At 41.0% G+C, this 25611-nt stretch overlaps 1 protein-coding gene across 1 annotated transcript in view; it reads left to right on the top strand.

Annotated features, from left to right (window-relative positions):
- Positions 1-977: 977 nt before the first annotated feature.
- Positions 978-25611, top strand: part of SPON1 (spondin 1) — a 175505-nt gene continuing 150871 nt past the window's right edge. The window contains exons 1-2 of the mRNA XM_042035479.1: positions 978-1435; positions 7976-8082. Of these exons, the coding sequence (XP_041891413.1) occupies positions 1213-1435; positions 7976-8082 (330 nt within the window). The 5' untranslated portion in view covers positions 978-1212. The remainder of the gene's footprint in view (positions 1436-7975; positions 8083-25611) is intronic.

The following is a 25611-nucleotide window of genomic DNA, read 5'->3' as shown; positions in this document are numbered from 1 at the left end:
GAGAAAGGGGTTAGAAAGGGATTTGTGCCCTCTTGTGCATCTGTCACCCTGAAAGAATTCAGGTCCTGCTTGAAGACCTTTCCTGCTTTCTCCTTCTCTTACAAAACAGTGGAGGGAGGGAGAGGGAGAAGAACAGCATTTTAGGATCAAAACCCTGGAGTTAGGGACCCCAGGGGTCTAGGTTCACTTTCTTTTTTCCACCGTTGTAATCTTCTTTTGTGGATTTAGATAAGTCATTCAGTGTCGTTGCGCCTCAGTGTGCCTTGTGTAAAGGCAAAATAATGAGCCCTGCTCTCCCCTTGCTTTCTCCTGTGTGCATCTGCTGGGATTTTCCCGAGTGTTGGAGCAGACCTCCCACGCTCACGGAGGTGAACTGTGCTCACAGCTGTTGCGAGCACACTCACACAGCCTGCGTCTCTGATGTGCACAGTGGCAGGCTGCTGTGGGGATGGGTCTCGTGTTTCTGGCACAGCCGCCTCCCCGCATCTCTCTCTCCCCTCCGTGGTACCCGAGGAGCTGCAGCCGATGCTCCTCGCTTGTCAGACGTGCAGCGAGCGAGGGCTGTCTGGGTTCATCTCCGCTGGTTTAGTTGGTAATGTTTATCATGTCTGCTGGTTCGGAGAAAGACGGGAGGGGTGGAGGGGTGTCGGGAAATTCTTTGAGCCTTGTTATCCCTACAGTAACTATAGACTTCGGCAGGAATGCGGGTGATTAATTTCAGGTCTGTGGGCTCAGCCCGAGCGGCAGCAGCTCTGCGCTGGGTGTCTGGGAGACAGCAGCGTCCCCTGCTCCGCTCTTTCACCAAACCCTGTGAATTCAGCTCGCCTAAGTAAACACCACCGAGCTGCTAATCACACGCTCTGAAACAAAACAGCACTTCAGTTCGGGATCTGGGCAAGATCAGACTTCCCTCCCTCCCTCCTTCCCTCCCCTTCTCTCCCGTCCCCTCCCTCTCTGCCCCCTCCCTGCTTTTCCCCTCCCTCTCGCCGGCAGCAGCCGAGCCGGTCCCTCCGATCCGACCTGGCAGGCTCACGCTGGGGGCCGCTGCCGGCTGGGGCTGCCCGGGACCGCTCAGCCCGTCCTGCCGTGCCCTGCCTGCCCTGCCCTGCCCTGCCCTGCCCTGCCCCCCCGTGCCCCCCGGCCCGCTCTCACCGCCGCCCCGCTCCCGGGCACGGCCGCCCCGGCGACAAAAAGTTGTGCGGAGCGCCGAGGATGGGAGCGCATCTGCAGCCGCTGGCCCTGCGGCTCCTGGCGCTGACTTTCCCCTTGGTAGCGAAGGGTTTTTCTGACGAAACCTTGGAGAAAGCCGCGAAATCCGAGGGATATTGCAGTCGGATCCTGCGAGCCCAAGGCACCAGGAGGGAAGGGTACAATGAATTCAGCCTCAGGGTGGAGGGCGATCCAGAATTTTACAAGCCTGGAAACAGTTACCGGGGTAAGTTGGACATCCTCTACATCCCATACTAACGATAATGGTGAGGATAAGTGGCTCTGGAGCTGTAACGAGTCTCTGCCTGTCAGCCCTGGATCCCTCTTGGCGTGTGTGTGTGTAACTGTGGGGGTTAAGACAGGGTAATATACCCCCACGCACTACTTTATTGGGGATGCTTCCGTGACAAGTGAGAGGGAGTTGGGTTTCAGTGTATCACTTTACTCCCAAGCATTCCTCATTAAGAGAAATTTCCTTTCTTTTATGAATCCTCTCTACCGGCTCAGCGCTCGCACGGGATCGCAAGTTGCAGCCATACAAAGCACACTCTTCCCTCGTTTACCTACTTATCTGGGATTTCTTCCTGTCCCTTTAAATATAACCCAGTGCATGGGAGAAGCTTTAACATTCAGCAGGAAGGAGAGGAAGCTCGGAGCTAATTGTTCTTGCCCTGAAATATGAATGTTAATATAATGAGTTAGCATATGGGCAAACATGATGCAGCACACTGCCAACTTCCCACATTTCCCACTTACGTTTATCCCACCCCTCTTTTTTTTCTGGGTAAATGAACAGATGGTTCAAACAGGAAAGAGGCAGAGACAGTGCTAACGACCACTGTAAATAAGCTATGGAGGCATTCGTTCTTCCATGAGCATGTCACTTACAATCCTTGAAATGAACTTCCAAAGCACATTTGAGTGTATTTTACTAATTAATGGGCAAATGCAGGTTTTGGTCACTTTTCTTGCCTCACTATATAATGCCTTCAGAAATAAACCTTCTTGGAATGTACTGTTTAACTTGTATTTTAAAAGCACTTTAAAAATAATTTGGACATTTTTAGGTACCATAACTAACAACTTTGTAGGTGTCACTTTGGAAAAAAAATATTGGGAGATTCTTCTAAGTGTTTCTTAGATCCAGGGTAAAGAGCTGTAAAGAGCTGAGACAATGTTTTCCCATTGCATGAACATGGGAATCTTAGTATAGATAGGGAAAAGAAGAGTGCATGTAGCATAATCACTGTGTTTTTTCAAAGGTTGAGAAATGCATCTGCAGCAATGGTTCACCTGTTTTAAGCACCATTCTGTAACTTTGCACGATACTGATTTGATTTTTTTCCCCCAAAATTGTTTTATTTTAACGTGATGTGAGGAAATGCACATTTCCCACAAGCTGGTTAGCTGTTCCAGACACTAGGATTAGTACCTTGAGCCTGAAAGATTTCATGTGGCATGTCAACTTGATACATCTACTAAGCAGGAAAAAGATGTGCCAAGTTCTTTGATAGTGACAAATATGAACATTCTTTAAAAGTTTTGGAATTCACTTCTGTAAAAATGTTATTGGACATTTTCAGTCATCTACCAAAGAAGTTTCTATTGCATAGAAATGTAGGAAGAAAGAAACTCCCAGATGAATTAGCAGAACTAATTTCCTGGAGATATTAGGTCTTGGCATTAGGAACTCAATTAATAAAATCACAGGCTATTATAGTTGCTTGGAAGTGAGAAATTTACAGCTAATAGTAAAAAGTTAAAATGTAGAACAAAATACGTGCCTGCGTTTCTGATACTTAGGACTGAAGTATTCAGGTGGCACATTAGGGTGTGTAGATTGTTCTTTCAGGACTCCTCTGGAATTGTTGGAAGAACACAAGTAAATGTTGCTGCAACATATATGTTACCTACAGCAGCAGTTAAAACTACCAACATACAGAAAGTTTTGAGAGCTCGTTTTCAAAGGCAATTCTAGAGTCCAACTGAAACTTAATTACTGTTTTATGCAAAGAATGGAAAATCCAACTAATGATTAAAAAAATGAGATATGACAGGTCTGTGGGGTTTTATCTGTTTGTTTGTATTTTTTTACCTGAAAATTACTAGATACACAACATGGCAGAAACTTGCACAACCTGCTTAGGGTTGGAGCCAGATATTCCTGTTTCCATGGCCCCTGCCTGGTTTACAGCAACCTGGATCCTTGGCACATTCCGTAGTGGGCTGTTGGAATAAAGTAGTATTTTCAAGGTGGATAACACAGGAATTAAATGTACATGCAAATGTACTCCACAAAAGTGACAGTATAGGGACATCCATTTATCTTCATGACATCGGTGGATGTGACACATCAGACTCTCAAGCTGTAATGACTGGAGGAAATATCTCAGCACTCTTGCAGTGTGGGAATCAGGAGACCGCAGTTCACAGCTGCTATTTGCCTTTGGGGAAGTTTTTATGGCTCCCCTGCAGTTATTCACCTTTAGATCAATCAGAATCTATTGCCCTAAGGGGAAACCCTGGGTGGAGCCTTGGTTTTCCACCTCTGGAGCTGTGATAGAAAACAGTGGCCCTGGGCACCGAATAATTTCTCTGAGTGGGTGGGTATTCAGCTCCTCCGTCTGCAGGCACCGGCAGCAGTAAATAAGGGCACGTTTTCCTGTCAGACAATTAAAAATGTCTTCCTGTAGGACCAGGTTTGTGGGCATCCTATGGTCAAGGTCCTCTCCTCCCTGCTGGTTACCTTCGACCTTGGTGGAGCTGCTCTTGCTTCCACTGAAGGTCAGAGCTCTCATTGCATTCAAAGGGACAAATGAGCCTTAAGTTTGGATGGTGCTACAGGGTAATGATCCTTGAAAATACCCAGTCCTGGCTTTATTAATTGTAGAGTTAGATTAATGATTGCATGAGATTTCCATGAAAAAATGAGGTAAGTTACATGCTATTAAAATGCAAATAAAATTGCTTCCACAAAAAGACAGTAGTATGTCCACTTCAAATGCTAACAACATGCAGCAGACATACTTTCTGCTATTATATAATGAAATTATTATTTTGAAGAAGAAAAGGAGGATAAGACTAGTTATAATCCTTACATAGACCTTTGATGTAGATGCTGTTTCTGGTTTTAATGGGATTTCCACTTGTAGGTCAGTCCAGTTTCTCCGTTTTTGAGGAAAGGCTCATTTAAGGTGTTGCACTCCACTGCACTGATTTGGGGACTTGTCTTCTAAGGAATGTTGAGTCTTTTTCTTTCCATTTCTTTCTTCTTCCCTCAACATGCAAACACTTTGCAAACAAGCACTCAATCTGTAACCGTATTAGCCATTCCCAGGTTTCACAAAATACGGATAAAATACGGAACATGTATTTGTTGGTACTTGTGCAAGGTACAGCACAGGATGTGAATTGTGTAGGATGAGAAAAGTCAGATTTCTTGCCTGAAACCAAAGGAGCAACTGCTTTGATCACCCCACCTTTAGCTTGGGACACTGGGGAAAGAGGAGCATGTTGAAGGTGTGTGCCAAAGTGCAACTTGTAAAGTAATTAGAGATTTGCCGGAGGGATGGAAGCAGACAAAATAACTGCTGGTATGTAATCTTCCCTTTAAAGAGAAATCCTTAACTCTGAGGCTTGCACTGAGATTTAACTGATCTTTTCAGGAAGTTCATATTGTTCGGTGGAAGTTAATTAGCGTGAACGCGGCGTGAGCAGGACTCAGCTGTTGTTTAAAATGGCAGAGTTTAGCCCAAGAACTCTCAGCTCTTACGCAACAAAGAGCCGCTCTCTTGCGAGAAGCAGATGTGGTCTGACAGCTTCCCAGTGCCGCCCGTGCAGTGCGAGCCTCTGCCGTGCCATTCCCGAGCCGGTGGCTCCAGCAGCAGCCCCGGAGCGAGCTCTGCGTGGGGAGCGCTCGGGACGGAGCCCCGCGTCACCGCAGCACACGGATGGTTCCGAGCACTGACGGAAACCTTCCCAGCCCAGCTGTTCCCAGAGTTCTGGCCTAGCTCAGGGCTACCAAAGCACACATCCCGCTTGCTATCCCCGAGCTGAGGCTGCCCGGACGCTAAATCCCCCCCGGGCCCGCTCCGCTCGGGCGGGTCCCTGCGCTGCCGGCCCCTCCCCGTGTCCGTGTGTCCCCCGCCGGCACAGCGCGCCTGGGGATGGACCCGGCTGAACTCTCCGGCTGGGCTTGGTTTGTTTGACTTTTCGGCTGGATGTGTTCCCGAGCCCAGCTGAGAGCACAGCTGCCTGCATGCGGCTGCTGAGCGAGCAGCGAGCCTGGGGGAGGGCGGCATCACTCCTCGGGGTTGAAATGACTGCGGCCACAGCAGGAGTATTGCTAACCCCAAGCATTCAAAAACTATGAGTCAGGCTTTGGAATTACCTTCCTTTTGCTTTTTTTTCTGATGCTTCTGTAGCATTTCAGATCTCCTCTGTTACATAGGTAGGTGTTCAAAATTTTGAAAACTGGTTTGATGCGTAACTTTGTGAGGAAAATGAAAACTGTTGAGTCAATTCGCAGCTGGATCCTCTGTTTGCTTCCATACATATTTAAGTATTTATGGTGTAACCTTTTACTCATAGTGATTCAGAGTCTTTAATTGCATATGATATAGAAAAAATTGTTGCGTGTAAAAGACCTTTATGGCAGTTAATTTCTAAGAGTCAGTGTTCAAGCAGGAGTAATGTGTTCATCTCTGTTGAGTTCAGCAGTGTGCTGTTCTCAGAGCAACTGAGAGCCTGCCTGTGGGTTTGCATTTAGACAGAGCTGCAGAAGTTTGCAAAATTGGACTAATTATACTAATTATTGGGCAGAAAATGAATTAATGAATTGGAGCAATACTTTGTAAACTAAGCAGAAATTTTCATGGCATTATGCTTCTACCCAGTTTTGGTATATAATATGTGAAATTTTCTTTCTCCCTCAGAATCATGACATTCAACCACATAATAAGGTTCCATGGAATGAAAAGTGTGTTGAAAATCTCGAGAGTTGGGGGACTTGCTATTATGCCAGTCACTACCCCAGATTGTACAGGTGTTTGCAGGTTTATAGGTCAAAGCATGGCACTTACACAAAAGTTTGAATATTTAAATAAATCTTTCCAATCCCTTTTTTTCCCACATATAGTCAGAAAAGTTAGGTGTTTGTATAAATACCATGAGTTTTAGACCCAAATACAGCTGCATAATGCTAGAAATGTTCACATAGCCTATTTTATATTTTTCTGCTACCGAATTTATAGATCAAAGGGCTCTCCATATGTTCCAAATGAACTCTGGGGCGTATTTTGAAATCCATACCTCTTAAGGGCAATCTATAATTTTTAGCAATGTGATTCAACCCCTCATGGCCTGTTTGTGAGAGAGGGAGTCTCTTGTGGGTACTCTTCTATGGAGCAGCCCTGGTAGTTGCAGTTTACTCTGAAAACTGTGGGTGGTCTTCAGTTTTTATTGTGCCTGTTAGGGTTGGAGAGTGTGACAATAAAGTCCTACGAGCGATGCTCTCTGCATTATGCTTAAAGTAAAAGCTACTTTAAAGAAGTAAGAGTTCTATTTTCTGTCTCTTTTAGTTTAATTCTAGAATTTTTTTTTTTCCTAAAATTTACCGCTGTTTCAGGAAAGGATTCCTATAAGTTGTTGAAGAGAGTTTGGCAATTTTAAAAGTCCTTTCTCAAAGTTCTGCCTCATTCTGTCTTTCTGACAGAGTTCAAAAGAGCCTCAGCTGATGACCCTGAGATTATCTCAGCTGCTTAGAGCCTGGTGCTAAAACCGTGGGTTGAACCCTGTAGGCACCATTCACTTAAGAGCTGGACTTGATGATCCTTGTGGGTCCCTTCCAACCCGGAATATCCTGTGATTCTGTGAACTCAAATGTTGCTGGGTGGTGCTTGGGTGCTGCTGATGGCAAACAGAAAGATCACACAAAGCTATCTTGCACTGGCATAAAATCAGGGATTTAATCCTGATGTTGAGCATGGTGAAATCAGGTTAGTCAGCATTACGTTATCTGTTCTCTGCTGGTGGATCCAGGGCTGCCTTCCTGGTCAGGACAGGTGTGTGAACGGTGTTTGCTGGTGTGTGGGATTGGTTTGGCAATCAGAGCTGGCAGCACAAACTTTAGAGGTCACCTTCAGCCATGAGTTTAACTTTGTGCCCTGTTTTGCCCTGAGGATGAAGCAGAGGAAGGATATTTTGAGATCCCCCATTTCCTGAAGCTGGAGTGCAGTGTTGAGTGTAGCTGAGCTGGAGTAGGCAATGTGGTCATCTGCTATTACAGACAGAGAGACTTTCTGTGTACTAAAATACACTTTTTGTGCTGAGACCAGGACAAAAGCTGAATTTAAATATTTAGGAGGTGCTCCCTCATATTACCACCCACCCACTCCCCAAATAAACAAAAAACTGTCACCAAAAAAAACCCCCACAAAGAAGTAAACCTCCTAACGTGTGCCCTCACCCCCAAACCGCCAGCAAAACAACCCTCCTGTAGATCTGAGCAGATTATCAATGTGCTTTAAAAAAAAGTGGGGGTAAAATAAAAAAGCTGAGGTATTTCATGCCAGTGTTTCTCAGCTGATGTGGAAACTTGGACTGAACATTCTGTATTCTGGCTGGCTTGGCTCCCTGTCATCAGTGCTCTAGCTTTGGTTAATGCCAACTTAGAACACACACCTTTCAAGCAGTGAAATTATATGTAAGTGGCTGACTTCACAGTTAATGTTATGTTTTTGTTATCTCTTTGTTCATCATGTCTCAGTGACGCTTTCTGCTGCCACTCCTGCCTATTTTCGAGGGTTCACATTGATCGCCCTCAAGGAAGGAAAAGAAGGTGACAAAGAGGAAGACCACGCAGGATCTTTCCAGGTGAGAGAACTTTCCCTGACCTACACTCCTTGGAGTCTTCCTTACTGCTTTCCTGGCTCAAAGGGAGATTTTATATGCCCAGCAGAATGCAGACCATGTTTAAGTAAGCATAAATGTTTGTGGATGCTGACATGAGGACAACACAGCATGTTTTACATCCCATGCATGTTCAAGGGATCGAGGCTCCTGCACCTGGACTTCAGCTCCCCTTCCCACACTCTTAAAAATGAGCATCAGTTGTTTGAACTAGACCCCAGGGCACCTGAACTTTTTATCCAAAGCAAATATCAGAACTGTTCTATTCACATTTTGGGTTTGGTGTTTCTTTGCCTTGATATTTTTGTCCACTGGGATGTAGAATATGACTCTGAGAAGTGTTTACCATGGCTGTAATGACTGTTTTATCATTCATAAATTAGATTCTGCTGTTTTATTTATGCTCAGTAGTACTTTACTTAATGAACACATTCAGTGGGATGAAATTTTTATTATGAAAAGGATTGGAATCCAGAGTAATGATTCACAAACTGGTATTTTCAGCTACTTCATGCAGGGAATTCTGGAAATTGAGAATATATATCATATTTATGGAAGAAGGTAGAAATGATGTATGTAGGTTTGATTCTCACATGAGGTATTGTTTGCTGTTTGACTTTCCAGGCTTAGAAATACTAAATTATAGTGTTAATAATTTACAGGATGTATAATAATATTGATAGTAATTTTAATAATGACTTCTAGGTGGAAGATTTCACTTGCCTCAGGTTTCAAGCTTTTCAATAGAAGTACTCAAAAGTTCCAATTCTGGTGATCGGCAAGGAGAGAGAAATCCACATCTCTTCCTATATTTCTTCTATATTTTTCTATATAGCAAATATGATGTGCAAACTCAATAAGTAATTGGCCTGTTTTCCTACTGAATTTGCTTAGAGGCCTCTGTCTGGTTTTCATACACTTTGTAAGAAAATCTAGAATAAGTGAGAACTTCTTTGAAGTTGGAATAACTCCATGTTCCTTAAAATGAAATGCATTCCTATTTGGGAGAAATATTTTTAATACGGACTTTTTAATAAGGTTGGGTTTTTAAAGAATAAGCTAGTATTGAAGGATCAGCTACTGCTAAGAAGTAGAAATAGTGATGCTTCTTCTATTTTAAAAGAAGCTTGTCATCATTAATTTCTTCATTTCAGTTTTTAGTATCTCTAGGGCTGGGGCTAATGAGAAAAATTTGGCCTGAGTTTTGTCTTTATGTCTAATTCACAGTGAGAAACTCACTAAGCTTTGCTGAAGTACAGAGGCATTTTGAAGTTGTCAGAGTGGGAAGCAAATGGAAATTCTATATAGAGGGGAAAAAAAAAGCCCAATGGATCTCAGCTGAGGGAAGGTTGTTTAATTAGCTGCATTGTATGGATTGCAATCTGAACTCAGTGTTCTAATTGGCAGGTGGGAGTTCCAAAGTTTATCTATAACTAGATTTTTGTATCTGTGCCACAAGCAGTACTCACCATGCTCATCCCACGTTAGCACAGTTAAATAAAGTTTATTCAGATGGTGTCTGCCTGTTCTGCCCTGTGGATACAGATGTAAGATTCTCCTTTAAGTATCCAAAGAATGCTTGCACTGGTAGATACAGATGTCCCTTGTATCGTGGCTGGGTGGTAGCAACCAGAAGAAAAAAGATGTTTGTTTCAAGGGTTTGCACTGTGTTTTTATTAGAAAGTGAGGATGCTAAGGATGGCTAAACAGCTGTGCAGAGTAAGGACAAGCTGTGTGTACAGTAACTTGAATGCCACTTGCAGTTCTGTCTTCCCTGTGTTCAGATGGAGCATATGTCATTCAACGAGTTACACAGTGGAACAGAACTCTGGGGAAATTCCTTAATAATGGCAAGAGATTAAATGCTGCTTTTGAGCTACAGGCCTCCATAAGGAGACATATCTACTGTTCAGATAAGTAGTCAAAGCAAAGCACTGTATGAAGCAAGTGCTTCATTCACACTAGAAAACTTTCCAGTACAACCAGGATAGAAGGAAACGGAAGCTGACCAAACAAAATTTTCCTTCCATGACTTAGAGACTGTAAAGCATTTGATTTGCAAGCCTCTTGAGTGCCACTTTCAAGCTGTGAAGTGTGAGTTACAGCACCTTTCATGGAGAAAAACCTGACTGCACTCTGTGCTTAGGCCAGACCCTGCTGGGGCTGCGGCTGCTGCTCTGCGCAGCTCTTGGGTGTTAGACTGACCAGCAGGGGTGGTGCCTCAAAGTTCTGCAGAGGAGCACGTGCTGGAGTAGCCAGGTGGTAAAGAAGGCCTAACATGGAGTTTTTGACACGGATGTGGTACACTTGGGCTGGAAAAGCGCTGTTTTAAGGGGTCACAGTCCAGCTGGAGTGGGGGCAGTGCTGCAGCCCACTTGGACGTGCAGTAAGCACCTGCTGTAACCTCCTCATGGCTCATTTACTCTAGTGCGACCCTGCAGGTCACCAGCTACAGTCAGTCTTTATTAATCATCAAGCTGCAGGGTCATGATCCTATAAATAGCGCAGCTGTTAAAATTCTAGGTTGGACAGGTATTTTTTTCTGTACCCTTTTTGGTTATGTCTATACCTGAGACCTTTAGAGAAGTGTAGTTTGCGCTCCACCGTTCTAAATCTGTTCTCCTCTGAGACAGCTGAGACTTTAAAATCTGATTTTACTCTTTGTTTACTTAATGCAGCCCAACTTACTTTTTTTTTTTTCTTTCCCTTGTAGTACACACAGGACACAATTCAGCCTTTTAAAAAAAAATCACTTTGTCTCCCACAAACACATGTTAAATAGCTAAATTAAATATGGCTAGGGAATCCAAAATACCAAACTCAGCCATAGAAATTTGGGGATACAGGGGTAGGGCTCTTACTTGTGCCAATGGTAATTGTACACAGTGAGACCCAGTGAAAGCTTTGGGTATCTGTCCCATTGGCCTCTTTACACAAACCAATCCCAGCTCTTGTCATGCAGGCTGCTGATCTTTCTCTTCTGTAATGTTTAGCAACAGTCTGCAAATTGTTTCGAAGGCAAATTAAACCCGAAGGCAGTAATCACCACTGACTGCAGGAGTGTCTATATAGGCCATTTTAATCAACATATGCATGCAGTGTCATAGATTCAGTCTGATAAATAATGCAGACTATTAGAAATGTAGAGCTGAACCTCTTCTCATCTGTCTTCCTTGTTCTCTGAGGAAGGATAAATATTCCAGGAAAAATTTGGGTGGATGTTTTGTCAATCTGTTCTGGAGTGGTCAACAAGAACAAATTCATGTCTCCAAGTTTAAACAATTAAATATATTATATTTAATAGAAAATGTAAGGAGAACTTTGTAGATCTTTTACTAACATCCAAACTGAGTCTTCACTAATAGTGGTTAAATTGCCCTCTTATGAGGTGTCTTCCTAAATTGAGAATTTTCTTGATACCTTATGAGACAGATGTTCTGAAGTTTTCTTTATTCTCCCTCCAATTCCACACACTCTATACCTGTTCCTTATTCAAATTCTCATATTTTCATTGTAGGCTGTCTTCTCCCATCTTTGCTTTTCCTGCAGTCAAGTTGAGATTCTAGTCCTGTGTTCCTCAGAATTGTACACAGGAGTCGATCTGGCCTCTCAGCATAACATCATGCAGAATTTGGACAGAGTAAGCCTTTGGAGTGGCACAGCTTTGGAGTGCCTTGTGCTCAGGACGAATCTTCCCAGTCTATGCATTTTTATTCTTTTTCAATGTAGGGCTTCATCCAATTTATCAAGCAAATGATGAACTACAATCCTGTCCTTCAAAATGCCATTCATTCCTCCAAATAATTGGTGCTATTTGTGAACATATTTGATAATTAAACACTCGGTATAAAATATGGTGTGCAAACATGACCAATTTCTTACATGAACAGTGATAAACTGAACCTCAAAGACTCCAAATTAGGCACTTCTTTGTACTGCTTTGGCATAATCACTTGTTAGATTTGTATCTTACACCCGCATTTTTGTGATAGTGTTAAGTGTCTTCATTGTTCTCCCAGAGGTGTCCTTTTGGCTTTTTTTGTGCTAGAGTGAATAAAAAAATTCTTAGTTTAGGTCACTGAATTTAACGACCCACTTGTGCAAAAGCAATGTAGGACAGTGAGCAGGCACAGCAGTAGCAAGAGTGAAGGTTTCATTAAAGGTGTGGTATTTATAAAAGCCTGAGGCTGTGCTGAAGAAGAAAACGTTTTAAGAAAATTGGAGTAGTCAGCTAAGTCAGGTAAGTGGTCCTTTACCTTTAGTCCCTGGAACAACAGCCCAACCGTGTCCTTTGTTTTTGGTCACCCAAATGTGTTCACCCAAAAGTTCTTTTAATGCTGTTTAGTTGGCTGATGTGCTTAGCAAGGCATTTAGATTAAAAGGTATCTTTACAACTTCTTAGAAAAGCAGCTCCTCTAATGCTGTGTTCCAGTATTTTATAGGAACCTTACATCTTGATACACTGCATTTTGAAAGAAGCAGTCTTGAAAGGCTTTTAGCCATTTCAAATGATTTATTCTTGCATTTATAAGCAAAGGTTGTTTTGTAGTTTTTAAAAGAATTAATGACTGCAATTATTTTTGAAGCTTTTTATATTAAAAATCCAGGTATACTTGGGTAATCTTGATGTTCTGTTAGGTTTGTATGTTTGGGGTTTTTTTAACCTTGTATCCCAATATAAACTCATCAGGTTGCTTGGGAAATAGCTTATTCTGAGCTGTATGAAATGATGTTGTTTTCTTTAACAAGTGCCCAGAACTTCCAAGTATTTTGCTCATGTTTGCATTCTCTACATTCCCTGTCCCAGCGTCTCATCGCTGAAACAGAGTCTGTCATCTTACTGCTTAAAAGCATACGGAGTAATGATCCAAAGCTATAATTACAGGAGTATTTTAAATAGGAAAGAATCACAATATGCCAGCTATAGAACTTGTAGACTAAGCAGGTAGACGTGAATTCTGAGTCTGTAAAATTTAAAATTTCTCCTTCTTTTGCATTTGCAAGAGTATTCCCAAATTTTCTTTGCAAAAGAGTCACTGCAAATATTATCCTAGGCATAAGCCCCCTTTATTTTATAATGGTAAACCAAGCTCTAGTTCACCTTTCCCGTAGGGTGGAATTGTTTAACCCTGATTAAACCCTTCCACCCATTTTTCTAGAACTCCAGGTTCCATATCATGATATTCAGGGATTAAATATGAGTTCAAAAATAAAAATCCCCAGAAAAGTACCTGCCACTGCCAATTTTAGCACTGACTGGAAAATGTGAACGCTTTGAATGAGATTAAATAGAAATATCTCTGGTACACTGGAAAAACCTCAACCTGAACCACTTATAGGCAAGATTTTGGTTAAGAAATTGTCCCAGGAGGTAGTTTTGCTTTGCTTTAGAACAGTAAAAGGAAATGTAAGAGAGTGATGAGCACCAGGAACTTGCAGAACAGAAGCAGCTCTGATAGTCACTGTTTGCTACTGATGAGGCTGTAGAAAAACCAAACTGGATTCCAACTGGGCAGTTTTTACTGCCTTCCTTTACATTTTTGTTCTGGTTTCAGCTCATGCTTTGAATGAGACAAAAAATCTCAACATCATAACGTTTTCCAGGTTTTGCATGACCTGACTCTGGTTAGCTGCACCTTGGGCACTCCCCCAGCTGATTGTCTACATGGCTGCTGTGTCTCGTAAGGATGAATGATTCCAACCTAACGTTTCACGGCCGAATTCAGAAAATATAAGACATTTCTGAATACTGTTTTGTTATGTATTTTACTACAGTGGATCTTTGAACTACTAAGACAGGTAAAAAGAGGAAATAAATATTAAATTGTACTGGCAAAGTAGGTTAGTTCACTGCTGAACAAAAACGGGATTCAGTCTCTTAAGCTGGGCTCACTCTTCTGTTGACAACTTGCTTATCTCAGCTTTGCTAGAGTGCCTTTGCTAAGTGTTTTCTTGCTATATCACTACCATCACTTTTAAAACACAAAATTTCTTAGTTAATTTGGCTTTAGTTTCTCTTCTGACATGTCTTTTGCTTTGCCCTTTCCCTATCTCCCTGCTTGGCTGTGGAAAAAAAAAAAACCTGTCTAACTTCTGGTCACGTAATATTTAGTCATCTTTCTTTAATCTAATCTAATTTTTCTCTTTTCTTTGTTTTTTTAATGTTTTCTGGGGAAGTGCTTTTTCTTGAGAATGACTCCAAATGATGATTGTGTCTCAGTACGAGCTTATGTTTTTTGGAAAGTTTTACGCCTAAACAAATATTTAATTTGTGATGATTCAAGTTCTGTTTTGGAAAAAACCCAGCCAAAATACAAACCAAAGAAACCCTCTAAAAACATAAAACTAAAAACAGGAAGCATGCCTTTTGAGATTGGTTAACTAAAACTCCAGACTCCTCTTCAGATCCAAGGCTTATCAGAGCTGGGTTATCTCAAGTGTAACTTCTGCCCTGCCTTGCACACTGCCAGTGCAGCAGAGCCAGACTACGTCATGGTAAAATATCAGAACTGCCTAATTAAATCTCCTGTTCAAGAAAAATATCTATTAGTTTATTCTCTTCTTTGGATTAGCATTAAACTGCAAGACTTCCTGGTTCTAAGAAGCTTCCAAAGAGACTCATTAAAGAATTGTTTCCTAGAATTTGGCGCTGACACTTAACAAATCAATCCTCAAGAGAGGAAATTACCCTGGAAGCACTGGTCCCTTCTGCCTTGGAGGTTCCAATCTGCTCTTCAGACACATCACTGTTCACAATCCCATTCTGGGCCTCTCGGGGTTTGGGATTATTTGATGCCTGAAGAGGGTTCTCTGTTCAGGTCTTGCTTCCAGTCTAGAAGCCAGTTTTGCGTTTGCAATTGTTTCACCCTGAGACAAAGTCTGGTTCTTGGAAGTGTGGATCTCTCTAACTCTGTTTTGTCAATCAGTGAAAGCTGTATGTTCTTCCTCGGGCACTGTTTAAGTGGACATATCTATCTCAGTGACTCTAAAGGGATTTACTTCAAATATCCCTTTATTTCCAGCCCAGGTAAACTGCCTAACTCATTGTAAGTCCCCTCTTAGATCATCTTTCTTCAGATTGTGGCACCTGGGCCATGTGAAATTTTAGTAAAGACATTTAGCCCCTCTGGCAACAGTCAGATGCTTTACAGTTGCCATCTGGCAGCTGTCATGGGTTATAACTCTAGATGTATGTAGGCTCCAGGTTCATTGAAACATCTATTCAGCAGCTCTTTCTTAATTTATAATGTTGCCATTAGGCTTTCCTTCCTAGATTTCCCTTTTTGTCACCTGTAATTCACCAGCTCCGTCTAAGGCGGTCATCAATTACTCTAGTTTGTGTCTCCACCGAGAGAGATCAGCATGCTTATCTCTCACTTCCTATCCCTTCCTGAAATGCTCCAAGAATTACCTCTGATGTAGTTTGCCATTCTGCAGCATCAGGGAACCTTCAGCATGTCAGTTCCAATCAATGGGGCCTTAGAGCAAGTGTTTGTTCTTCGCATCCACTTTGCATCAGGTTAGAAAGCATTTATCAGGTATTCCCTCCCAATCTGGACTGTTTGAGCTATCACTGCCTGTAATCCTCACTGTGATAATATGGATCTGGACATGCATGCTACCCTCGGAATCACACAGGGTTTAAAAGGAAGCGTTATTCTGGGAAAACGTGTTTATTCCTACAGTTCTCTCCAAATGAGCACTGTCAGCTTCCAGCCTTCAATGACAAGCTATGGACAGATGGAATTATGTCTGTACCTGAGAGTCTTTTCTCATGATGTGTTTTCTTTTCCCATCATGTGAATTGGGACAGTGGGGATAGAGGGGAGAGGGGTGAATGAAGGTGATGATAAAGACTTAACAATATTCAGCTTGACAATTTTTCCAGGTTATATGGACTATAAGAAAATCCTGTTGTCAGTCCTCTGGTCTTCTAAAGGTACACAAATGCCAGTAGAAGGTCTCCCAATTAAATTTAAATGTTGATCTTTCTTTTATTCTTTTTGTAGTTTTCTTGTGGTTTTGTTTTTGGTTTTTTTTCCCTCCACTGTGTTAAGAGAGGTTTTGGTGACTTAGAAGCAGAATGGCTCTTTTAAATCCAGGGCTTTACCCACCTGACTCACTCACGAATGGCTGCTGTAGGCAAAATCCTTCCTCCAGGCTTCGTAGTGAAGTCAGGCAGGTCATTTCTCACTGCAACTCACTGCTGAGTTAATTGCTTCTAGACTGAAAGTACTGCTCGCTATGCCTGTTGTCTTGAGAACTGCTTGCTGAATTCAGAAGGCATTTTGCATTATTAAAGTGACGGTATTTTTAGCCTCCATTATTCTAGACTGCACAGGTAGCCTTCCCAGACCTGGCAGTGGACTACCCTGACAGTCCTCCTTTACAGCTCTTCCCTTTATAGTGATGGTAGTGACCTCTCGGTGTTTGCCAAGGGATACTGTTTCAACTTCCACTGCTGTCCCGAACATTTGTAATTGATTGTTGTCTCTGCTGTGATAGCTCTTTCTCATGACCTAACAACCCAGGCTCATTAGTCATCTGATCACAGTGTATTTATCCTACCTCAAAACCATACAAGACCTAGTCAGGAAACGACCTTATCTTTGGATTCTGGTGCATTCAACATGTTTGCCTTTTGGGGCTTTATCTCAACATACCTTCAGAGACTGTTTTGGTCATTTCACTTCGTGCAGTGATGAGTGGAAATCCGTAATGATGTCCTCAGAATGATGTGCAAGGACTCACACAACTGAAAAATACGCCCTCTCATCCTAATCTCATCAGATGTTTTGCTTCAGTGCTAGTCTTTACTCAAGAGACTTTGCAGACATGTTTCTCACCAGGATGCTTTGTTTTCCTTTGATCTGTTTTCTCAGAAAACTGTGCAGTAAGGCTGGGATGTAGCTTTAAGTAGTTTTCTTTCCCTGACCAGGTTGAAACTATTTGGAGTCCCAGACTGAAAAAGCCACATAATGTTGCTCTTTCTTTCATACTTTTACAGAACTTGTCTCATCCAGCACAATGCTGGATCACTTCAAGGTAAAGTGACCTTGTTCATCTCTGTGAAGCCTGGGATTGTAAGGATGTCTCTATCTATTTTGTGTAAGAAAGTACTTACACAAAAGCTTCTCTTCAGACATACAGACCAAATTCAGTCATCAGAATTTCTCCTGATCTGTTATCCCACATCCTGATTTTCTTCAGTCTTTGCTGTCCACCTCAACCAACCTCTGCTTAATTATCACCTGAATGAGGTGCCCTTCCCTTAGCATGAAGAGTTCAGGAAGCATTTGGACAGTGCTCTTGGGCACATGGTATGACTCTTGGGGATGGTCCTGTGCAGGGCCAGGAGTTAGATCCAATGATCCTAGTGAGTCCCTTCCATCTCAGCACATTCTGTGATTCTGTGACCTTTCTGCTAATCACTTGGACTGATCCCAGCCTGTCCCCTGAATCTTGATCTGCCTGGATTTCCTGAGAATGGTCACTGCTGCTCTCAGAGTAATGGTTTCAGGGATGGTTTCTCACCTGCTGAATTGCTCTCTGACAGAATTGCCTGCTGCCTGCGCAGGACTGTCAGCCTAATCAGTCAGGAGATCTGGCTTTCACTTCAAGCAGGAGATAAGGTTGTCTCCGCCTTCCTCTTTCTCTGAGTAGCTGCTTTCACTCTGACCTTTCTCAATATAAGGAGCTCTCTTGCCTCCTACCTTGGCTGAGCCAGGTCCTTTCCTCAGCCTCTCATTTCTGTGTGTCTCTAGCAGGGAAACACCAGAGAACAGCCATGAGTAGGTATGGCCTCAGCACAGACCCTTCTGAGTCAGGTTGTTTATCAAGCCATGGTATGGATGTTCCCATCCCAAATACCATCAGAAGAGCTACCTCAGGACTGACTTACAAGGGCTTGGCTTACTAATGAAGCTCTACAAATCCAAGGATTTATCTAGAAGTAATGTACATCTTGCCACTATAGTTACCAAGTTCTGTTTTCTGAAATGGTTCTTTACTCCTACTCCAAGTAGTTGTGCCTCTGGAAGGACCTGTTATTGGGAGTTGCCCAAAGTGGAAATCTACATATGAACAATCATTGAAAGGGAACAGAAAATTTTCTTGTAATTGTGTTCCTCAGAAGAGGGTTGCATTTTTTTTTTTTTTTTTACCTATTTATCTCAAACCATCCCCCTTTTGCTCTGTTTTATCTCCTTTTTCACTTGCTATGAGAAAAACTGAAAATCATTTATCCAGGTTCACTTTTCTCACGGTTCCATAAGAGGCAGGATGTGAATGTACACAACATGCTCTGCAAAACCAGAATTTTCTGGATTAGGTACTTTCGGTTTCAACTGATATAGACAAGTGACTATATAATGGATACTGACATAGGCAAGATATTTAAACAAGCCATAATTACCGGTAATCTGTTGAATTTTTGGTACAAAAATAATTATTTTACCAAATAAATTCTCAAGCAATATTTGCCAGAAGATACTTTGTATTTTTATGCATAGTTACTTTTGATTCTTAAAACAGCATTGAAATTAATTTTCAGAGGAGAATAAATCAACAATAATGAAGAAATGCTCGATCCAGTTGCACAAAAGCTGACGTTTGGCTCTTGAGAATGCTTGTCACAGTAGTCAGTAATTAGAAAGGGAAATTCCCTGCTGGTAAAGAGCTACCATTTTGTTCCCCATTCCTGCATTGTTGCTGGGGGTAGGGTTATTATGCAATCCCTGGCAAGCTCATCCTACCAGACTGCTTACTAATTTGTAGGCTGTAGGTGTAAATTGAAAAGCCTTCATCCTGCTTCTGTTTACTTCACAGATTGAACTGGGCTCCAGTTATTCTCATCTATGTGAATTGAGGCACTGTTGCTGCTCTTGCCTCTTTTTTTCTCCTTGTGGGTGGGCACAGCTCATTTGAACCTGCTTTTCTTTTCAAAAGAAACATTTAAGAGAATGAGTATGTAAGAAGTAGCTTTGGTACTTAGTGTTCTCTAACTTTAATGATTATATATCTGGATACAGTCAGTAGTGTTGTAGAGGTTCCTTAGGGCATTGCCAGTGTTTATTCATTATTTGTCAGGCACACATCAGGGTTTTGTTCTCCTAGAATTAATTTAATCTTTTTTCTTTTTTTTTTTTCTTTCTTCCTACTCATTTCAGCTGTATGAGTAAAGTTGACTCTGCTTGTATGGGAGACTTAATTATACCTGTTATTGCTCTCTTTAGCCTGTTCATCACAAACTTATTTTAGCTAACAGACTGCTTTTAAATAGGAAGAATACAGAGTAGGAGAGATAGGGGACATAAAGTAGCAAACAAATAATGAAAATGGAGAAAGACTTTTCACTACAGTCTCTCCTGAGCAATAGGTCACTTTCATAGGAAAATGAACCCTCTATTTTATACCATTACATGAGGAATGCTTTCTGGAAGCTTCAGGGAGGTATTTTAAATGGTTGCTAAGGCAGCAGTTTGCCTCTTATTGCTGTCCTCTCTCTCTGGCCTCTCTTTACATGATAGTGTGGGAATCCCACAGGTAGGAGTAAAGGAAAAACCTCCAGTCAGTAAATCACCTCCCCCCACCCCCCCAACCACTAATCCTTCCTGTTAAGAAAATCTGCCCACACATTGTGATAAATCCCAGATTAAGACAATCATAAATGTTTTCTGTATTAGCTGCATGCAGAGGAGCAGTGGGGTTTTTGACTGTGCAAAGTTTCTTGGCTTCCTTTAGAATCTTTCAGTAACCCAGTTTTATTGTCCATAAAGGTTATACAAAGTGCTAGTATGAATTAGAATTGGGTTATGATATATTTACACACTGGGCTTATATAATGGCTTCAGCTGCAATACCCTGTGTTCCGAACAATTTCTTAGACATTGTGTAAGACTTCCCCGAAAGATGAAAAAGACCCATATGGTACCTTCTCAAAACTTTCTATTTGCCTCTTTTTTTGTTTTTTTTTTTTCTTTTCACTCATCTGATGTTCCACTGATTACTTTTCTTGCAAAATGAATTAAACCCACATTCTAAACAGCCAGCCTTGTATGTGGTGCAGATGTTATGCAACTGGCAGCTTTCACAGGAAGAACATTGTGTACATGGCAGTGTGTTCTTAGGCTTCTGAACGCATTTGCCCTCTCTCTGCTGACTACGAGAGAGATTTGGGATTTCCTCTTGGGAGGAACAAACTTAATACAACCTGTGTGAAAGCTGGTCCTGGACTTTGACCATTTCTGTTCATATTTTTACATCTATACACATTATGTACACTAAAAACTTGGGATATGCCTGAGCCTAGTAAGATAAACTTGCATAAATATGAAAAGGAATATTGTGAGATTAAAAACATGATAAAAATCTAAAGGCAGGAGAAAATGCTAAACTCATTGTTAAGATACTTGATATATTCTCTTGAATTTTGAGGAATCATAACTAAATTTTTTCCAGTTAAATTTACAGAGCCTTGTCCTTATGATTTTCTGTTGTCAGTCCTCCACATTTGCTTTCACATTTATGGATATAATACAGCTCTCAAATGTTCATTTATATTGTCTTTCTGATTAAGACTTCAAAGTTTTTACATTAACTAAATTCCATAAATATTTTTCCTGGCATGTGAATTGATGATATCCATTTTACAGAAGGTTAAATATTGAAGGAACTTTCTCAAGATTACATATCACACTTGAGCCATGACTAAACTTCAGGGGTTCTGCTCTTCACAATACAATGTTTGCTTCCCAAGTCAGGAATGTTTCAATAATCATGTCTCCTTGCATGGAAATATTGTCCATGCATAAAGTAAATGTTTGTTAAATATGTAACATTCCAACCACGAGTGTAAAATAGAACAAAAAGATTTTAAAATAGGGGAACACAGTCTAGTTTTATAAATTTGGTAGGAACCCTAAAAACAGGTCCAGTAATAATAGCTGTTGGCCTGGTACATATCAAAAAGATAAGGAAATCTTTCCTGCTACAGGATTAAAGTGATGAAACCTCTCCAAATACTCTCTCAACACTCTAGGCTTAGTCACTTAAACAAATAAATGTGTTTGGATTCATACTATGTTTTTGTTCTTCCTGTTGTTTGGCGCAGAATCAGAAACAGCAACATTTACATGTATTTTGGATTACTAAACTGGATGGTGTAATGCCTGCCATGCTCTGTATAACATGGAAGTGTTGTGTTTTTTTTTTTTTTAAGTGAAAATAAGAAGTAATAAGAATCTAATCTATTAAATATGATTCCTGGCCTTTAATTTTAATACTTCTCTAATTACATCGTTCATATTATGGAGATTAGCTGTCATTTATCAAGTGTTGGTATCTCCTGCAAATTCATTTTTCCTTTGGATGTGGTTGAATTTCTGGCTGTGAGGAGCTGTTTTTCCCTTTCTAAACCAGGTTTTGTTTTTATCCTTTTTGCTAAAGTTGTTTTACAGTCGCATTCCTTATAGAATTATTTTCTCAAGCACCTGTGCAAAATTTGTATGATTAGAAGATGAAAAAGCACAGAAAAATAACAGATCCAGGGTGCTGACTTTTGAGCTTTACACAGCTTCTCATTGAAATTTATTTAGAATAATTCAGAATAATATTGAAACTATCAAATGCCTCTGAACAAACACTGGTGTGATTGATTGTCCCTAACTACTGAGATAGATTTCCTGTATCACCAAAATTCAGCTTTAGGAGTGAAAGATGGCATGAAACTCCTCATGAGTTAGAGCTGACCTGCAGGGCAATATTTAGTTTCTGCAGTGAAAATATGAGCTATTTCTCGTGCTTCCATGCTCATGTTCTGCAAATGCTTAGGTAGATGGGTTTGACTATTTGTGCCACTTCTGGTGAAATTCTCAGATAAAAACTTTCACAGTTATACACTTCAGATCCTCACATGGGAGTCAAGAAGAAAGGGACAGCTGTTTATATTCCTACACACCAACACTGCATCTGTTTGAGAAAGTGGTGTTGTCTGGACTCATATTTGGTGCTGCACTGTGTAAGTGTTTTGGAGAGAAGTATAGTGAGAAAATGAAGTCATGGGGCTGAAAGAAGCTTTGTTCAAAATTGGAAAGACTACCTGTAGCAGATTAAGTGTAGGGAATAAAAAGGCAAAGAAATGCAAAGATACACTTTGTAATGCATATAAAAAATGAGAGACAGAAATTCATTGAATGCCTACTTCATAAAATCATGGAACAGTGTAGGTTGGAAGGGACCTTGAAAGAACATCTGGTCCAACCATCCATGTGAAAGGAAGCCTGGATTAGGTTGTTTCAACCCTTGTCCAGCCACTTCTTGCAAACATCCAGAGATGCAGACTCTACCACGTTCCTGTGGAGGTTGTTCAACTGATTGATTGTTCTCACTGTGAAATGGTTTTTTGATAGAATCATGGAATATGCTGCGTTGCAAGGGACCCCTGAAAGAAAATGTATTTACCACCCTCTAGGCCTACAATTACATATGTTTATTGTCTACAAATACATATATTGAATTTCTACTCATCCTAGTGAAATTTCAAATAAAACAACTTTGTAATCTGGAAAAACGTAATCATCAGAATTAAATCCCTTTGAGACTGAGATAAATTTGTGGTTTCTTCTAGAGGTTTTGTGTTGCCATATGCATGTATGGTAAGATGGAAATACAATTTTTTTATTGGGAGGTCTATCCCGAAAATCTAATGAATGAAATAATGACATAATCTAATAATGAAACCTGTTTATTTCAAAACAAAACATGCCAAAGCAGCAGGAGCTGAAAACTTAGTCTAATGCTTTTTATATAGGGTTCCTCTGAAGCTTCAGAAATCTGCTGTCTCTTATCCAGCCTGCCTTGGAAATTCACTTAGAATGTGTAAAGAATTCCAGAAGCAGATTTAAAAAATCACTGCCTTTTTAAATTTGGTTTTAAAAAAATGTGTGCCAAGGTCTTGACAAAATTCCATGTGTAATACAGAAGTACCATTAAGTGAACATTTCATTCAGTGTATGGCCCTGAGATTAGCTCAGTTGTTATAGTGTTGATCTGTGTACAAGTAATACTTGATACACTACCATTTCATTTTACAGCTCTGTTTTTAGAATAGTTCAACTTGCAGAGCAATTAAGAATTTTATTAAAAACCTTTACCAAATTTCTTTGTTACTCTACTTTTTTCAGAATCCCTTTTTGCAGGATGGTTTTCCTCCAGAAGACATACCATGAGGAAATGCACTGCTGTATTCAAGACAATAGAGAACTTCTTTGGAAAAAAACCACAAAAAGCCCCAAATTCCAACAAAACCACCAACACACAACCTCACACACAGACCCATACAACCATTGAAGCTTTTGGTTACTTTTCTATTACTCATGTCACTGTTTTGTTCCCATAATGAACATTCAGGGCAAGACACTGTTCAAAAAATTGTCGAAACCATGTTTTAATGTGAGCTTTTCTTTTAGTCTCAGCACTTAACTGACTTGGACTTCAGTCAGTGTTTGAAGAGAGCCTACCACACTCTAGAAGCAATCTGTTCTGCCCACAAGAGTTTCCTTTTTGCCAAACGATGGCTTAACTGTTGTCTGAGTGCAGTGTGTCTTTCTGAATCAGAATCCTCTCATACTGGAAGGGAGACAGCAGAACTTTTTATTTCTTGGAAACTCTCAGCCTGCAGGTTTAATTTGCTGGAAGGGTGCTCAAGGGAACATGAGATTAGGCTTTGTAGAAAACCTTGGGCAAAGTGGCAGGGAGGGGAATTGGTTGTGAATAGCCCATATAATCTGTGATGCCCTCTAGGGAAAGGAGGAATTGGAGAAGCTGTGCACTAGTAGTTTTGGAGAAGCTATGCATTAGTAGTTTATCAGCATATCAAAAGTGCGAGGAGCCGGAGCCTGGATTATTACCTCTTGACTCAGACTAACGTTCAGGCACACACTCACATGCACCCAAAAACCTGGTGGCTTTATAATTGCTCACAACTACTGTCAGTGCTGCCAGAAGCCCCTCCTGACTTCCTGTAGCTCTTCTGCACGAGCAGCAGTCCTGATCCCACAGTGGGTGCGAGTTGTTAAGCAAAAGATTTGAGAGCTTTTTTAAGGAGGTAAATGCCTTCTTAAGTTTATCTGCACCAAGCCTGTAGTTCCAGATCACCGGTATTTCTGCTGTAAATGTGGTTTTAGCAGTGGATTAAGTCTCTCAGAAATAGATTATGTTCTGTACACAGTCATCCAAAGGCTATGAGAATTTGTGTGGAATCTGCTTGAGCTAGGTTAGGATGTATATTTTGGCATTGAGACATTCACGAGGAACATGAATAGCACATGTTGCCAGAGCTGCTGGTGCTTTAAAGCTCCAACACCAAGCAGGACAATAATGCTATTAAAAATATGTATTTTCTGTAATCCTTAAATCCCTTCTTAAGTGAGGAGCTCCAAGTGAGGTAGCTATTCTTGGCACTATTGTCATAATGCTGAGTAGTGTAATATTTTCTAAAATGAAGGTTAAATGAAAAGCCTGAACAAACTAAGCAACTGAGAAATGCTGATCCAGTAAAATGTGCAGACTCACATCTTACTATGTATTTCAAATGACCTTCCCCAGTTCTGGTGTTCCTAAGAGTAGAAGAGGCATTTCCTTTGTACTTTGCTGCCAGTTGTTACGTTGTATTTCAGACAAGTGTCGTCTCTATAATATAATTATTGATTATATTAGTAGAGAAGCCCCCTCTACCCTTAAGCCCATGCTGGACTTTATACTGCACAAATTCATGATTAGAAAAGGCTCCTTTGGCTGGCAATTAATGCTCTGAGAAATGGAGAAGAGAGAATGGTTGGGGAGGAAAGCAGGCTCTTATCATCCCTCTGCAGGGAGCACCTGACAGACAGAAAGGTGCCTTCAGTGCATGATCTATATATGTTTTTTGACCAGCCACTATAAAATTTCTTCCTTATCAGATGTTTTATGTGCCTCCTCAAATTTAACATTCCTTTTTCTTTGATCGACTGGTGTTGCAAGTGTGTTCTTATCCGGGATTTTGTTCCTGAAATAAAAATGGCAGTTCCTGAGTTTCAGATTGAATTGACAATGAGCCTGGAGTTCCTTGCCACAGAAATGTAAATGAGAGGTGCCCGTGTGAGCAGAAGATAAGGTCCATGTCTTCTGTGGGAGTCCACAGCACATATTTCTCTGGCACCCACATTACTTATGCATTGCTCATTATGGGGCTAAAGATGTCGGTAGTATACAACAATACAAGAAAGATAATCTTATCAAAAGATAACAATGTAATTAATTTCAAACGGCAGAGACACCTCATCAGTATCATTTAACCCCAACTTTGCTGAACTACTGTAAGGTAGTAATTAGTAAGGAATGACTCTCACCCAGCCCATGTGGTTTGTTCTGATATGAAGGTCACATTTTCTTGACTGCCCTTAGTTAAGCTTTCTAGAACTGATAATAAGAATAGTGAATTTGGGATCAGATCAT

This window comes from Corvus kubaryi, unplaced genomic scaffold (genome assembly GCF_017639235.1).
Source record: "Corvus kubaryi isolate FWS band 111438036 unplaced genomic scaffold, C.kubaryi_AGA036_p1.0 37384, whole genome shotgun sequence".
Lineage (NCBI taxonomy): Eukaryota > Metazoa > Chordata > Aves > Passeriformes > Corvidae > Corvus > Corvus kubaryi.
Note: the sequence above shows the minus strand (reverse complement) of the source record. Positions and strands in the feature narration are given on the sequence as shown.